Genomic DNA, 17671 nt, shown 5'->3' with positions numbered 1-17671 from the left:
GAGTCCAGCACAGCCCCAACCACAGCCCACAGCTACAGTCCCCTTCTTCCCACACAGATCTGGGGGCACATGCCCCCCATGCCTTCCCGGGGTGTGTATAGTGGCAGGAGCCATCCCCCCCCAACCCTCCTCACGCCCCCTAGATGAACAGTGGCTCCATCCCATGCCACAGCCTGCCCTGGCTGGGCAGCACTTATCCCTGCCCCAGCCCCACTCCCTCCTTCACCACAGGCGCCTTGATCTGCCCCTCCCATGCCCCTTCCCTCCCCGCTCCCTGTCCAGCACAACAGACTTACCAGTAGTACACAGCTGCATCAGAAATCAGATCGGTATCAGCCAATATGCCTCCTTAAAAATCAGCTGTTGGTATCGGGCCCCAAAATCGCTATCGGTGAGCCCCTAGATACCAGTAGTGTCAAATAGGGCTGTTGGTGTCAGTCACATCATGTGCAAGAATATAGCCAATTTGAGAAATCAGGAGGAAAATGTCAGTTTTAGTTGGGGTGTACAAGTAGCAGAGAAGCTGGCAGAATGGTGCAAGAAGGCCTTGTCCCATAGGAAGTGTCTTGGGAAGTGAAACTGAGAGCAAAGGAGCCTGGCCTGTGGATAGTTTGCTTTCTTTTTGTGTGTTAGAAAGATCTGTGACTTTAAATATATGACTTAGATAAATACATGGGGGAGGGGAGGGCGGAGGACATGCACAGCAGCTGGGCACACAAACAGTTTGTGTACTGGGACATAAAAAGAAACTGAGACTAGGAGAACAGGGAATTATAAAGAGCAAGCAGAGGTCTCATAGGTATGACTTTTTGACCTTAAAGGTAACATGTGATTCCAGGTAGTTCAGCAAGGGAAGTACGTACCTCTCCTGCCCAAAGCAAATTGACACCAGGCATCTTGCCAGCATCACACTTAAATGCTTCATCACTTGATTTCTTCTCTTCCGCAGGGTCATCTGAGCGAGGGCTATGGACAGCTATGCAGCATCTACCTCAAACTGCTGAGAACAAAAATGGAATTCCATATAAAAGTGAGCCTGCTTGCCCATTCCACTTCCTCCTCCAAACACATTATTTTCTAGGTACCCTCTGAGGCATTGGGTGTTGGCTACAGCCAAGGCTAGGGATTGCGGCTGTGGTGTGCCAGTGCTCCTGCTGGGACCGAAGCCAGAAGTTCCTGGCTAAAGGGTCTTGCCCCGCTGCTCAGGGTCAGGCTGATTTCTATATTTGGGGCCAGGAAGGAACTGGTCAGACTGGTATGGACTGTGGGGATTTTTGTCTTCCTCTGTAGTAGGGGACATGGCCCTCTACTCAGGATCTCTTGAGCATACATTGACAACATTTTATAGAAGCAGGACATTGGCTGCTGTGGTTCCCCTCCTTTATCTGTGGCAGGTTTGAGTGTTAGGTCTGTGTTGTGTCCAGGTTGATGGTAGTCTTATGTAGAGTTTAGATTATGGTTTGTATAAAATGGCTTAGATAGGGATGGTAGGATGCTAGAATCCCTTCCAGCCCTACTTCTCTATGATTCTACCCTGGTCTGGTTTCATTCAGTGAGTGAAAGGGCTCTAGAAGTTCCACTCCTTGGGTTCCCCATGTGTCCATGCTTCTCTATTGGGAGGTAAGCTGGAAAGCAGAGCTATCACTCATATTGCACGATGTATCACTTGCTTTTCAGCCAACGCACGTCCTTATCATGTTAGAACTGAGCCCTCTTCACTGACATCTAGCTCTGGAGAACTAGAGATGATTCTTGCGGTCCTTTGGGTCAACTGTTAGAATGATGTTGTGGAGTCTTGTGTGATGCCGAGTCCCAGAGCCAAATGACCCTGCTTTGACAGTATATGTGCCCCTGCTGGGATGTAGAGTACTATCTTGGTCTAGAAACTACAACTGGTCTTTCAGTTGTTGGTACTGTGTCTTGCTGCATGTGCTGGTTAGCTGGAGGGGGCAATCTGTGAAATCAATTGTTGAGCTCCTTGCTTCATAGCATGCTCGCTCTTAGTTGAGGTCTCTGCCAGGAAGTGCCAGGCCTTGTAGTGTTGTTTGCCTTTGCATTGAGGTACAGCATTCCAAGCCAGCCACATACTGAGAGAGCTGGACATTCTACCCCAGGGGTGGGCAAAATGCGGCCCTGGGGCCAGATGCGGCCCACCAGGCCTTTCTATCCGGCCTGCGGGGCCCCTAAAAAATTTAGAAAATTAATATTAACCTGCCCAGAGCTGCCTGTCACGCGGCCCTCAATGGCTTGCCAAAACTCAGTAAGCAGCCCTCTGCCCAAAATAATTGCCCGCCGCGTTCTACCTTGTGGTAGAGAATGGGCTGAGCAGTGTACCAGTGGTGCATTGGGAAACTGTATGCTGAAACACGCACATAAGTTGTAAAATGACATGAATGGCTGTGAGTATTGAGTGCAAAACCTAACTACACAAGGAAGCTAGTGCACAGTAAACTGGAGCATGAATTTACAGCACAGTCTACCTACTCTGTACTGACTCCCCCCTGTGGAGCTCCCAGGGCACACTGAGGCCCCTCGCAGATATAACATTTATTGTGCGATCACCATGTTAATCACAGAATAAGTTGTAACATGTGACATGTTTAGCCAATTTATTGCACCCTAAAATGGCAAAATAGCCACAAATGTGTTCCATATTTTGGAACTTAACGTGGAGCATCTTTGTGGCTAGTTTGTGTGGCACATTAATTTGAAAGTGTTGCATGTTCTGCCTTGCCTTCACCAGTTTCTTTACATGCCTCTTAAACTGTGGGACTCCACATTGGACAAAGTATCCCAGCTGAAGCCTAACCACTGCTATGTAGAGTGAGTCTTTTGCCTCTTGTGGCTTACATAAAATAATGTTGTTGATGCATCCCCAAAAGTGCATTTCCTTGTCTGTAACAGCATCATACTGCTACCTCAAGTGGAGTTTGAAATCCACTATAACTTCAAATCCTTTTCACTAGAGCTCCTGCCGAGCCAGTTATTTCCATTTTTTACACTTCTGCATTTGGTTTTTGTTCCCAAAGTACAGTACTTGACATTTGTCTTTGCTAAAGTCTGATGCTCTGCCAACTGAGTTAGCCAGTCCAGGCAATTAACCTGCACTTGAATCTCAGCTGTACAGTTATAAAGCATTTGCTCCCGATGACTCTGAGCAGTTGGAATAGCATAATTCTGGCTGACTTCTTACCCATCTGAATTCTTGTGCCCAGCATCTCCAAAGCTCCCCCAAGCAGTTCCAAGACCGTGTGTCTTCCTTTTGTACCAGTGCCTAGTTTCTTGCATCATAATTGACGTGCTCAGCTGAACTCAGTACAGAAAGAGTCCTTATATCTTAGTTCTTCCCTGGGATTAAAAGTAACCAATGGAATGGAGCCTTGCATGGTTTTGGACTCAAGTGTGAGAAGCAACTTTCTCTCCCTAGGGCACTGCAGTATTTGGGATCTGCAGAGATGTTCCTGCAGGTAGGTACCTCCTTTTCCCTAAAAGGGAGGGAGATTAATGGCAGGCAAGGCCTATGACATTAGGATTTGTTTCTCCCTCTGGATCTGTCAGATGACAGATGTTTAACTTCTTGAAGCAGGCTGCAGGTCCAAGCTTTTCTCTGGCTGATGAGTGTAGATGGAAAGGACTCTTTATATCACAATCATTAAGGGGTTCAGTACAAACCAACTGTTATCATCCTAATCCAAGGAGGTGACTACTGAGATGCCCAGATGCTTCAGGATTGGGGACATGAACCATATCTAGTTTCTTCCCAGAGAACACTCCATGTGTTCATCCTCTGAGTATCATCTGTCTAAGAATGGAATCTGCATGTCTGAGTTACTTTTTATTAGCCCCCTTCCAGGTAACTCCCTGCATTGCCTTGTTCTTTCACTGTCCCAGCTTCTCCCTAGTGAATCCAGCTCTAACTGGCAGTAGACCACTGCACACAAATGCAATACCCCTCCCCACAACCTTGATTCCCTCCCCTCCATACTGCTGTGGAAGGGAGGGAAGCAGATGTGTCCTTAGGGTTGTCTAGTTTGGAACACCCCCCCCCGGCCCCCCCCCCCCCCCCCCCCATTGTGCACACTCTTACTCTGCTATAAGAATGAGAACTTTCAGTATAGCTAAACCGTCCCCATGTTGAAACCCACTGCATGTCAGTTCTTGTGTTGGTCAGAGAGAAGCCCAGGCCCATGAATGCAGGAATCAGGCTTCCAGCAGGTGTTTCAGCCAGGTTTCAGTTCCCTGTTTGAGAACAGACGACCAGATCCTCTTCTCAGCTAACACTCATGGAAGGATCCAACCCAGGTAAGCCAGCAAGGGAGTATGGACAAAGGAAGCAATGGCACTTTGCTTTGAAAATGGCACTTTGCTTTGAAAAGTGTACTCCAGGATAGCTGCATTGGTCTAAACTCACCTCTTGGGTTTTGAGTTAAAAAGTGCCCAAAGTCCTAAGACTTTGCTGTTGAAGAGGGAAAGTCAAGGGGTTATTGAAAGTAACTTTTCTGGGTGATCTGTCCCCTAGGCAAAAAATACCAGCATGTAGTCAGGAAGTTGGACACCCCTACATATTCCTCTATGGGAGGTATTGGGTGGAGGAGTGCAGATAAGAGCTCTCTGGACCCTTGCACCAAGATACTGCCTCCCTGGGTTCCTTTTCTCCATGGCAACATTGCTCCCTCTGGAAATCCCACTGACAAAGGCCCCAGCACAAATGGAACCCATGACACTTTATCCCAGTTTGCCCGGCAGCAGTCCCTATAAAGACCCAGATATGGATTCATGGGGGACTGACACCACAGAACAACTTGTGCACACCTGCAGGGGCTGGGGTCTACAAAAGATGACTGGATATGTGGGATCCTGTGACATTGAGAAGCATCCCATGATGCCATTGCTTCCTTTATCCATACTCCCTTGCTGGCTTCCCTGGGTTGGATCCTTCCATGGGTGTTAGCTGAGAAGGGGATCTGGTCGTCTGTTCTCAAACAGGGAACTGAAACCTGGCCGAAACACCTGCTGGAAGCCTGATTCCTGCAATCATGTGCCTGGACTTCTCTCTGAGCAACATAAGAACTGATATTCAGCGGGTTTCAACATCTGCTTCACACTATGCTGCAAGGAATAGGAGCGTACAAGTGCAGTTCATGAGGCTTGCTCTTCAGGAATGATGCTTGCCCCAGAAATCTATGCTAGACAACACCACAAAGCTTCCTCAAGCCTTGGGTTCAGTCCAGCTCTTTTAACCTGGCCTGCCCATGGGCATCCTTTGCCCACAGACTCCCAGAAAGTCCAGTACATAGTTGCTTGTGGGGAAATTGAGCTGAACTGCAGCCCTGTTCTCCAGGGAGCAAGCAGTGCCCCAGTCCATAATCTGATTCCATGTCTCCCCACTCTGCAGTTCCAGGGTTTCAGAAGTCTCTTCCAACTTATTACTTACAGTAAGAGTTTTCTTTCAAGAAAAAAATTAAAAATATTGGTCAAATATGCTGCAACTTTATTGCAATTAAATCCAGGCTATTGTGTTGCCTTTCATGCAGCCAGAAGGTAAGATTTTACGCTTTGACTGGTGTCCACTTGTACTCATTAAACATCCCTGGGCACTCTGCTTATGAATTGGAGCAACAATCCCATTGCCCTGGCTGTATTCTAGTGTGGCTAATTACAGGTTTCATACTGATGATTGCATCCCATCCCAAACTCAGGCACACTGCTGCCATGAGCAGTGCAAGGTGCTACCATTCACACCAAGGGTGGATGCTAGATGATAACTGACTGCAGTTTATGTGGCACTTGGGCAATATCTTTTTAAAACTGCATAAACATAAGTATCCCCAAATGCAGTATTTTTACCCATGAAAGTCTGCAAAAGATAGTGCCGGGGTAGTTCCACAACAATAACAAGATTCCTGGGCTTGTATACATCCATGAACTGTAGCCCAGGGCTTGCAGGATCTGTGGTGTGGGATTATACTGCACCATCAGGCAGTGGTGGGGAGCGGGGGATTTGCATTACCTCTTGGGACTCTTTATTATAATTACTTCAATTGGCTTACTACTTAAGAGGGGCCTGACTCACAAACACCTTAATCTTCCCAAAATCTAAATCTAATCAGAGCTGTATAGTCCTCCTTTGAAACCGTCTGGAGAGGATAATCTGATTATCAAGGTGACATATAGAAGAGGCTTCATCTTCTGGAGCAATGGCGCCAGCTCCTCCCCATGCACACAGCATACAGACCCTCCGCATGGTCATTACATCTGCAGCTGGGAACATCCTGGTTCTTATGAAATCTAACTGAAAAGTGTCAGACAAACAGGCTAGATGCTACTCAGCTGATGTAGTTGCCCTGCTGGCCTGTACCCCTCTTTTTGCAGGACCATAGGACCAATAGTCTAGGCATCAGTACAGAAAACTGGGGTTCCCAACGGAATGGTAATGAGATACGGATCTTTATGGGTCTAGCTCAGCCATTGCTTTCCCACTAGCTGTCTGATGGCCAGTTTGACAAATTGCTGGCCTCTGTTTAGTTTCTAGTGAGCAATTTTCCAGACCACATTTAGAACCTCTGAGTCTCATCAGGGGCTATTGGGGACTCTACTCCCCTCTTACTCCTAGGGGACAGGGTTTGGCAACCATTCCTGGCATCCTACCAGGAGCAGGTAGCCTTCTAAAAAGGTTGAGAACCTTTGGACTCAAGGGCCCCCTACATTACTTTTGGGAATTGAGCAGCACCCAATTTTAAAAAACGAATTTATCTATTACAGTGTTTATCTCTGCAGAGGAGTGGGGGAACAGCCAGGCAGTGATGAGCCGGAGCCTGCAGTTATCTGCTTTGCTCCTCACACCTCACAATACTCTTTAAAACATCTTGCAGTATCCCAGTTGAGAATCACTGCTCACTAGTTTGGCAGCTTACCTACTTGTCTCTAAGGCTTCAGGCCTCTCCAGGAGACAACAGCAAGTGTCAGGAGTCACCAGTCTATTCAGACACGCTTTGGAGAAGGATGCGTCTGTGCTGAATTTAACTTCCCTAGCTATGGAGATCTCTTTCTTGGGAGTCCCTCACTTCCATCAGGCCACAGAGGCTCTGCAGAAGCAGGAGCAACCTGTACAGCCTGATGAAGGAGTGTGAGCAGTCAGCAGTGAGCAAATACTGTTGTGGGGCAGGGAGGAGTGAGAAGGAGTTGCCCTCAAGTGGAGCCCTGAGCTTTGTCAGGGCAGAGTTCTCCCATATAGTCCTTTCTAGTTCAGAGCAGCACTGCTACGTAAAGTTGGACTTTGCTGAATAACCTAGGGATGGCTGTTTGGTGTGCTGTGCAATGTGCTAGGTTTTGAATACTGCTGACCCAAGATACTTGGATAAGCGGAAACCTAGTGGCCTTAGGTTGCTGTCTAGTTCACTTGAACCCTATAATGCACATGTTTGTATAATGTAGTAGTATCTATCGCCCTGCATTTAATATGATTCTTTGGCACTCTTGATGGACCCAGTGGAGTAACTTGTAAAAGCTAAGGAAGAAATACTGGCTGATGAGTCTTCCTCTAAGGGGAGGAAGTTGTTCTGTGCAAACCTGAGCAAAGCACAGCAAGTGAAATACAGTCCCCTTCCTTACATCCCCAAGTTTTGGAAGCCAGTTCTGTACCATGCCTCCACACAAAAAAAGAAGGAAACTGATCTGAACCCCTTCCTTTGGGTGTCAGAGGCTGTTGCCTTTCACATGTGGGAAAAGGGGAGACTGATGATGCTCGTACTGGAAGCCATTACCCTCAGTTATCATCAGAGTTGCCTGCTTGGTCTCCACTAAGATCAAACCCAGAGCAGTAGTGTTCCCCCAGAGGCCCTTTTCCTGACTCCCCCCTCTTTTTCCTCCTGTGTAGAACCCTAGGTTCCCTGGCAATCTCCAGATGTCTGACCGGCAGCTCGACGAGGCAGGAGAAAAAGATGTCAATAACTTGTAAGTCCGGCATATGTGAATTGGGGTACTATGGGGAACAATTTCAGCCCGTTCAGAGAACCCAAGTTCAGGGGGTGCCTTGAAAGGTCTCCATGACTAACCGAATACAGTCTGTGCCAGCCTGCCATTTCCTTGTTCTTGCTTCTGTGGGAGAGTCCTAGACAAAGCAGCTGGCCTGTAATAAAAGCCTTGATGTCTTGGTTGGGTTCTCTTTGCTTCCTGGCCGCAGTTTTGTGACTAGGAATGATCATGCCTTGTTAAGTCACAGTGAACTTCATAGACAGGGCTGTCTGTAACTGAGCCTTGAAATGTGCACCCTGACAGGCTGCATTTGAGAACTGTGCTACCATGTGTGCCCACTGACTGGTGCTAAGATGTCCCTCTTGAGTATCCTTTATAAAACACTACTGTGGTATTCTACAGTAATGATGAGATTGAATCCCCTCCAGTGCCTTTGTGGGTGGGAGCCGCTAGGTGGACTACCCTCCCTCCGCCCCCCTCTCCATACACACAGGGCTTTTTATGGATGGGGAGGCTTCTTTTTTAATGCTCTTGTTCTGTTGTTTCTAGTTTCCAGTTGACAGTGGAGATGTTTGATTATTTGGAGTGTGAGCTGAACCTGTTCCAGACAGGTAAGACTCCTACTTCAATTAACTAGCAGCTTGTTCTGTGTTGTTGACATACATTAAAAAAAACCACAAGCAAACTTGTGGTCTGCCCTTCTGAGAGAAGCTCTGGTAGCAAAATGAAGACAAGCATCTATGTATGGGAGTGAGCTCAGACTTGGTGTTCCAATTTAAAGGTGTGTAAATTTGGTGTCCCAGTTTAAAGGGCCATGTGTGTGTATGTGCACTCATTGGGAGAGGTGTGGGATGACCTTTCGGGGAGACATCTGTATCTGTGTGTATCTCTGGCAGGGGGTGCATGTGTGTGTATCCTTAAGTCTGTATGCATCTCCTACTAAGTTTCAGGCTACAAGAGAGGAGTTGACTACACTTCCTCTCTGTGTCCTTCATGGTTTTTTTTCCCCTGTCTCCAAGTCTGTCACTCTGTCAACCTCCTGGGGTTTGATTTCTTCCTTTCTCTTGTTACCTCTGGGTGTTAGGGTTGGTTATGGCTTTTACTAACACTCTTCTTTTTCCAGATGTATTAGAGAGGTACTGCTGCACTTCAAAGTTTGCTGTGGTAGAGGGAATGCAGCTGGTTCTGTGATGCATGCTCCTACAGGTTGTAACTGAGTGAGAGAGAAAATAATGAGCCTGTCTGTATGATCAGGGGCTCAGGTGCTCAGCTGTAATATGCCTCTGTGCAGAGCCATAGGATTCTGTTTTGGGGCACATTAAAGCAGCACCAGAGCAATTACCTTTTTGATGTGCTGTGTAGGGCCTTGGGCACTCTTGCTATATACATAGATGAGGCATGTAATGACCTTGCAGCGGGGGTAAAGCAATTTGTCACTGCATGGAGGTTCCCAGAAGGTTTGATTTAATGTAAGAGAGGTAATATGGTTGGTTCCTAGCACAGAGGGCTCCCAGAGGGTGTGCTTGATTAGTCAGAATAGTACAGTCACCTCTGTGCTAAAAGCTAGAGAAACTGAGCTAGTGTACAGCAGAGGTAATGCAGCCATGTCTCAGTGCTGAAGGGCCTGAGATGCTGTGCTACTACATGTTTTATGGAATGTAGTCATGGCCCTGAAAGCAGACTCTAGTGCAGTATCACTGATGTATCTTCCAGTGAGCAGCTGCACATATGCTGAAATATAGTGGAGGTAATGCAGCCAGCTCCCCAGACTGCAGGTTGCCAGAATCTGGGCTGGGATATAGCTGAAGTGACCTGGTCATGTCTGTTAGCGGTTCACAGCACAGTTACTGAACAGAACAGATAGTTATGCCTGTTTGTCAGTTTCCCAGAGGCCATGGTATAACAGAGATGATGCTTTTGTCCCTTATGGGAGTTGTGGTTTGATACAGCTTGGGTAATGCAGATTCTTGGAGGTGCATGGTTCAGGTTGCTATGATGAGAGCTAGCAGGAGCAGTTCATAAATCCTGCCATATCTCAGTACTCTCAGCAACTTTGTGTCCTGATAGAAGATGATGACAATGTGATCATGCTGTGGAATAAGCTAAGAATGGACAATAAAAACAGATGGGTCCAAGGATCAAGCCCCCAACAGCAAGTGATCCTGTTGCAGGTGCTGGAGGAGGTTGTTTCCCCATAGACCAGTGATTCTTAGCCAGGGAGTCATGGCACTCTGGGGTGCCTTGATATCCTTTCAAGAGTGCCGCTGAGTGCTACGCAATGTTAGTAGGTTTGCAAACATGATTGAAAAGATAAATCCAGAAATTTAAAATAGGAATCCATAGTGTTAAAACATTCTGACCTGTTGTGGGCTTTCTGAGTTCTTTGAAACAAAGTAATTGCTCTATTACTTTTCTATAGTAAAAAAAAAAGAGTGAAAGCTAAGAACTGGCATTTTCTGAGGGGTACCTTGAGTGTGTTGAGGTGTACCTTGCTTCTAAAAAGGGTGACAATGCCCGTCTAATATGTGCAGTCAATGGAATCTCACTGAACTGAACAGCCTCTTCCATCTGAGACTCTCCAAGTATGGTCCCTGGTACCAACTGGGTTTTGGTCCCCCACACTAGGGTTTTAACTTGCTGATGCAGGGAAAGCCTGGGATCATAATCCAAGGCTCCCCCTGCACTGGCAAGTAGGGACTAGATCCCAATTGTGCCTTGATCCCAAAATCACATGTCCTGCCATGCAGATTGAGCAAATACTAATGAACTGAGCCTCCCAGTGTACAAGATGGTAGAATGAGGGACATGGGGCTGTTCAGGGACTTGACCAAGGTCACAAGGCAAGTTTCTGGCAGAGATAAGAGAAGACCTAAATTTCCTGACCATCAGCCCTAGACTTTTAGCTTTATGCTCCTTTCCTTTCTCCCACATCCATGATTCCCTGACTGCTGTCTACAGTGCAGCAATACAAATGCAGTTGTGTCTCCAAGTGTTCTGGGTTCTATGTATCCACCCTACAATGTCTCTGCATCCATGCATTGCATCTCTGACACTCCTCCATGCATACTACAGCTGGTAGCTTTTTAGTGATGTTGAATTTCAGCTTTTAGCTGTTAGCCCAGGGGTGAGCAAAATACAGCCTGTGGGCCAAATCCGTCCCACCAACTGACTGGATCCAGCCCACAGCTGTACTCACAGCACTCTACATGGGGCTGAGCCCAACCTGCTCCGGCTGTGGCAGCCCACGCCACACTCCTTCCAGCCCAGGCCCTGGCCAGCGCACAGCTTCTGGCAGGGCTGTCATGTCTGCAGCTAGCCAAGTGCTGCTTTGCTTCCTTACCTCCAGTGGGAACCGCCCAACTGAAGCGTCCCCCCAGTCACCTGCCCAGAGCATAGCAGCAGGGGCAGGGGCAGGAGCAGGAGGAGGAGCCACTGTTGGAGACGAGAGGAACAGAGCAGCACATGGCTGGCTGCAGCTGCACCAGGAAGAGCCCCACAGCTGTGTGCGCTGGCCAGGAGAGGCTATTCTGCTCCCCTCTCTTCCATTGGCAGCTCCTCCTCCTACCCCTTCTGTGCCACTCTGAGCAGAGTGGGGAGAGGGGAGTTTCAGCCAGGTGGTTCCTGCCCCAGCACATGGAACTCCAACACCAGTTCCTGACTGCCTTCCTTCCACCTGCTCTGTCCACCTGGTGTGATGATCAGCCAGCCACCTGCGAGCAGATGGAAATCTGCTAGGAGCTGGAGTCAAAGTCCCACCTGCTGGGGCAGGAGCCACCCAGCTGAAGCTTCCCTCCTGCCTGTCCGGAGCAGCATAGCAGGGGCAGGAGCAGGACCAGCAGCTGCAGCTGGAGGTGATAAGAGAAGAACATCCCCACCAGCCTGGGCCCCAGCTAGCGCGTGCAGCTTCCAGATGTACCAGAGGGTGGGGCTGTTCTCAGTGTGACTGCAGCCGGCCATGTGCTGCTCTGCTCCCCTTACCCTCAGCAGCAATTCCTCCTCCCGCTCCTGCCCCTTCTGCATCCCTCTGGGTGGGAAGGCGGGGAAGCTTCAGCCTGGTGGCTCCTGGAAGTGAGGGGAGCAGAGCAGCACCCAGCTGGCTGCAGCCACACTGGGAGTAGCTCCACCAGAAGCTGCACGCTGACAGGGGCCCATGGCAACGCTGGGGCTGGGGCCAGCAGCTGTGGGTGAGAGCATGGCACGGGCTGCCCTGGGTGGGGCTCGGCTCCATGCAGAGTGCTGCTGGGGTAGCCACGGTCCAAGCGAGCTCTGCTGCACACACTGTCCACCGCCCCCTCCCTCCCCTCACCCCTGGCTGGCTCTCAGGCAGCCCCGCCTTCCACACACACCCATACGCCCACCTCCCCCTGCCATTCCCAAGGGGCATGCAGGAAGTGGATCACACCCATCCCATGGCTGAACACTGCTGCGGGGGTGGGAGCATGCTGACCCAGCCCACAACAACATATCAAAACTCACTATGTGGCCTTTGGGCCCAAATAATTACCCTGTATTAACCAAGTGAATTAAGTAGGAATAATATCAGTTATACCCATTTACATCTCATTAGTGTACTTTAGCTTTTGATTTACTGTTAAAATGCCTTTCAACATCCCTCATAATTATGGAGGATGTCAGTTCATTACTTTCTATGCTCTGAAGGGAAGGGCAGGTTGGCAGAATTTAAAATAGGTCCCTAAGGCATTTGTACACATGCTTGTGCCTCAGTGCCGGATGCTTTTAAAAGCACATGGTGCTGCGGCTCATGCAGTTGTATAAGCAGTGAAATGCACGTCAGTGCTGAGAAAATGGCAGCGGTGCACTTTTGAACTAAAACACTTTCAATGAGTTTTAGCTCAAAAGCATGCTGCCATTATCTGCACACTGATGCTCATTTTGCCAATTATACAACTGCACACGGTACAGCGCAGTGCATGTCAGCTCGCATGTGGAGCAGACTTATTTAATCTAGTCTGCTCCAACCTGTTGGATCCCAGCTCATTGCAGGACAAAAAGGTATATGTCTAAATGCCTCTAGTTCCTGAAGCCTGAGCATGGCTGAAGTTCTGATTACCCTGTGGTGTTCAGCATTAGGTAAGGTAAGAGCAGGCATGAGAGGTGCATTTGTATGACTTGGTCCCCAGGGAAAGATATAATGCTCCTCCTTGGGCCCCTGATATGCATTACATTTAAGACACAATCAACAGGCTAATCACACCTTACATAGTAACCTGGCCACATGTGCAAGTCAATTTAAGGCATAATAATACAGTAAATGAGCCACAAACTAATTCTGCACATTATGTGTAATAGATTTGTGGCTCATTTTTCATCATGCCTTAAACTGAATATGTGGCCAGTTGGTGCTGACCCATGGCAGATCCCGACATTAGGATGAGGCCCAGTCCAGCATGTGACCAAGGGTCTGGGACACAGTCCCTGACAGAACCAGTCCCTGGATCGGAGGACCTGCTTTTACAAGTTCCAGTGCACGTAGATCATGGGATCAGACTGCAGGAGCCCAATCATGGGAACCCCATACCAGGGTATGAATAGAACTGGGCAGCAAGCAAGGAGTTTACAGCTCTGCATACAAGGCTGTCACAATCCAGCTGGGTGGTACATGTGGTTTTTACTCATCCCTGGCATAAGGATGCTGAGATCAGGCTGCAACAGCACAATCCCACAGTCCTATGCCCCAGGACCTGTAAAAACCATTAAAAAACTGTAAAACTCAGGTTTTGGCAAACAACTGATTGTCAGCTGGTGCCAGGGACTGAACAGGGGCTGGTTCCTAATCCTGGTATGGTCCCCAGTAACAACTGGGTTTTGGTGCTCTATACTTAGGTTTTAACTTGCTGATGCAGGGGAAGCCCAGGATCATGATCCCAGACTCCCCCTGAATTGGCAAGTAAGGCACAATTGGGATCTAATCTCTGATTCCAAAATCACGTGCCCTGTGATGCATATTGGGCATAGCAGGAGGCGCAGTTGTTGGGATCATGGATTAGAACCTTAAAAAGAGCATCTGTTAGGGGTTTTGGAGACACAAATGCTATTTGATGCCACATATGGAGTACAGCTGCAGATATGATGTGAGCTGAAGTACGCACAGAAGGAAGATCAGTAGGCAGCACAAGAACATGCCACAGGGCTGCAAAGGGGAGAAAACAGATGGCTTGTGTATGCATCACCCTCATCCAGTTTTGCAGATTTCCTGCAGCTGTTTTGGGAAAGAAACATTAGTCATGTGAGGAAAGTGAGTGAGCCTTGTGGTGGTGTCCTGAAGCACATTGCATTGTTCTGGACATACTGGCTTCCAAACTGGAAGCAGTGTAGCCGAGTCCATGCTAATTAGCATAGGGACAAGCTACCTTGTACCATCTCTCAGAAGTGCTGATTAGCCCACACAAAGCCCTGTACAAACACTTCTGAGCTACTTCTAGTTTAGAACATAGCTTGTCCTGAGCAGTTCAGTGTGCTTGAAGGGACAGTAGGCTTACAGACATGACCTTGGAGCCTTTCAGATTGTTGTTGCTCCCTGCTGTTGCTGCATAGCTTGGGGTTGTGCTTCCCAAGGTCCACTTCCGAGCAGTGTCATGCAGCCCCCACGGAGGTGGAATGCATCAGCTGTTTCTTCCTCTGGGGATCATCAAGAAGACCACCTGGCCTTCTTTTGGTTCTGAGGTAGAAGTGTTTGTGTAGCGGTCCCTACCGTGGAGTAGGAACCAGCTTCATGATGTTTTTGCGCACATAAAAGCCGCCTCTGCCTCTCCTATACATGCTCTATGAATGACATGCTTCAGGGTAACAGCCTCAGTCTAGTGCAGGCTAACTTGGACTTCATAAGCATTAGCATTAGCTTTGGTTAGGAGATGGATCTGGCCTTAAACGCATGGATTTAGAGGTGAACTCCTGGGAAATGAGCATGCCCCAGAAGAAGGTGACAATTCTCTCTGGTGACCTACTGAGAATGGTATAATGACCCCCAAACTAACTAGCTGGCTCTCAAAAGGTGTATTACACTACCATACAGGGAAACAAGAAGCACCTCCCTTCTGACTGTCAGACAGGTCTGAGATAAAAGGGAGAAAGCACTTCTAGCAGAATTTGTGCTCACCCTGAGCTCTGACACTCTCTTGGGGGCTTTCCTTGTGCGACTTGTAACACTAAGCCCTCCATTTCCTGAGGTCTAAGGAGGGATTTCTTGCTAGGCTCAAGTTTCTGTTTTAACATCATGAGAGCGATATCTATGTATCTTGTATTGACAAACTAGCCTTGGGACCTCATGGGAGGAGCAGGCACTGACACACAGGCCCTGGGGGAAGGAGAGAGGATGGAGGTGGCTGATCCTCTTGGGAAGGAAAAGCTATCTCAGTGCTCCTTGCCTGAGGGCTGGGAATCCCAGCCAGCAGGGGCTGTACACACACAGGGCTGTACACACACAGCCAGCAGGGTTTTTTTTTTAGCCTCAAGCCCTTAAACCAGTGGTGGGCAAAATGTGGCCCAGGGGCCGGATGCAGCCTGCCAGGCCATTCTATCTGACCCGCGGGGCCCCTAAAAATTTTAGAAAATTAATATTTATCTGCCCTTGGCTGCCTGTCATGCGGCCCTCAATGGCTTGCCAAAACTCAGTAAGCAGCCCTCTGCCCAAAATAATTGCCCAACCTTGCCTTAAACGGTGACTTTCTAACCCTTGGAGAATGGCTCTAAGCAAAGGTGGGAGGCAGTGCAGCAGAGTAATAGGGGTGGGGTGGAAGGGAAAGTAAATATTGGGCTCTTGAGGATCCCAGCAGGGAAGGATGAGACCACAGGCTTTCTCTGCGTGCATGGAGCTTTATGGCTCAATAGACAGGCAGCACTGGAGAACGCGGTGTGGGGGTGGGGACCTGGACTTTGTCTATAACAGAAAGGGCACTGATAGGGAAGTGTGCAGGACCCTGTTCCCATACACAGCAACCCTCCCAGGTACAGGCACTGGCTTTACCAGGTGGTCTGAAAACTGAGCAGGCCTGGGCTTTAGCTTGGAGGGCAAGAGCTGTTATTTCAGGGTTGGCTTCATTACTTGATTCTGCAGATAAGCAGCATCTGCTCTTATACTTACTGGGATATACATGAGAAGGGATATTTATCCTTGGTCATGGTCACCTGCTATAATGGGACAGAAAATTCATCTCAGTCTTCACACAGCTCACAGCATTGTCTGAGTGCTAAAGTATGGAATGAAAGAACTGGGCTTCTTTCAAGTACCAGCTCGTGTCCACAGCTGCAGGCAGGACACTAGAATAAAAGAGCATTGGTTTAGTCTGCTCCAGCAAATCCTGTTTTCCTGCAAAGAAAAATCCAGCTTTCCCCAGCTACTCCCTTGTAAAACCAGTTTCAAAAAGGAGAACTAGGATGTCAGATCACCATAGTGAAACCGTTTGTTTGGTTTCAGGACAGTTCACCCCAACTGTTTCTGTTGAAGGCTAGATTAAGGATTTCCTTGTATACTTGCAAGTTTTTTAAAATTGCCACAAACTAGAGTGTGGCCATTATGCCCACAAGCAAGGCTGAGAAAGTATCAGCACTAAAAAATGTTGGAATCCTGTGGCCAAGATGCTTCCCACTAAATGCAGAGTGGAACTTTTGTATCACATGGGGCATGACTTTCCCATGTAGGCAAGCTTCCTTCCTTAATAGCTCTTAAGGAAAATATCCTTTGAATCATCTCCTTTATCCTGTTGAGGTCATTACACTAAGACCTTATTTCTCAAAACTTCAAAGCAATAGTTGACAATGCAGCCAATGTGCAAATCATAGGAAATCATAGGAAAGTAGGATTGAACCATCTAGTTCATCCCCATGCTCAAGACAATATCATTCCTATCTAAACCATCTTAGACAAGTGTTTGTCAAAACCAAGGGGCTCAGCCTCTGGCTCACAGACCAGATTTGGCCCTCAGAGCCATGCCATCCAGCCTGCGAGCCATGCCATCGAGCCCCATGGATTTGGAAATTTAGTATTGGGAGAGTAGTGACAATTAACACTGCCACTACTCTGCCACCAAATTTCCAAGCCTCTTCCAGCCAGATAGGGCCTGGGCCCTGCCAGTCCTGTGCAGCTGGATTGGGTCCTGTCAGTCCACATGGTTGGATTGGGCCCCAGCTGAGCCATGTGGGTCCATGAATGGATTGACTCCAGCCCACAGACTAACCTGGCACTGCTTATCTGGCCTGTGGATTGAAAAGATTGGGTACTACTGGTCTAATCTATTCTTTAAAACCCTCTTGCACAACTTGAAGACACAAAACTGTGGGGAGAAGTGGACACGCCGGAGGGCAGGGAACAACTATAAGCAGACCTGGACAGGTTGGACATATGGGCAGAAAACAACAGAATGTAATTCAACAAGGAGAAATGCAAAGTGCTGCACCTAGGGAGGAAAAATGTCCAGCACACCTACAGCCTAGGGAATGACCTGCTGGGTGGCACGGAAGTAGAAAGGGATCTTGGAGTCCTAGCGGACTCCAAGATGAACATGAGTCGGCAGTGTGACGAAGCCATCAGAAAAGCTAATGGCACTTTATCGTGCATCAGCAGATGCATAACTAACAGATCCAAGGTGATACTTCCCCTCTATTGGGTGCTGGTCAGACCGCAGTTTTGGGCGCCGCACTTCAAGAGGGATGTGGATAACCTGGAGAGGGTCCAGAGAAG

At 48.3% G+C, this 17671-nt stretch overlaps 1 protein-coding gene across 4 annotated transcripts in view; it reads left to right on the top strand.

Moving 5' to 3' along the window:
• The first annotated feature begins 304 nt into the window (after window positions 1–304).
• HIP1 (huntingtin interacting protein 1) overlaps window positions 305–17671 on the top strand; it is a 53089-nt gene continuing 35722 nt past the window's right edge. For 3 of the 4 annotated variants that reach the window (XR_003096261.1, XM_014524784.2, XM_025215687.1), the window contains exons 1-3: window positions 306–1030; window positions 7877–7953; window positions 8524–8585. Coding sequence is in view for 3 of the 4 variants with exons in the window: in XM_014524784.2 (XP_014380270.2) it covers window positions 917–1030; window positions 7877–7953; window positions 8524–8585 (253 nt within the window). In the remaining variant the exon portion in view is untranslated. Of the gene's footprint in view, window positions 1031–7876; window positions 7954–8523; window positions 8586–17671 lie in introns of all 4 variants that reach the window. The other variant, XM_025215688.1, reaches the window with a different exon arrangement.

This window comes from Alligator sinensis, unplaced genomic scaffold, assembly GCF_000455745.1.
Source record: "Alligator sinensis unplaced genomic scaffold, ASM45574v1 scaffold201_1, whole genome shotgun sequence".
Lineage (NCBI taxonomy): Eukaryota > Metazoa > Chordata > Crocodylia > Alligatoridae > Alligator > Alligator sinensis.
Note: the sequence above shows the minus strand (reverse complement) of the source record. Positions and strands in the feature narration are given on the sequence as shown.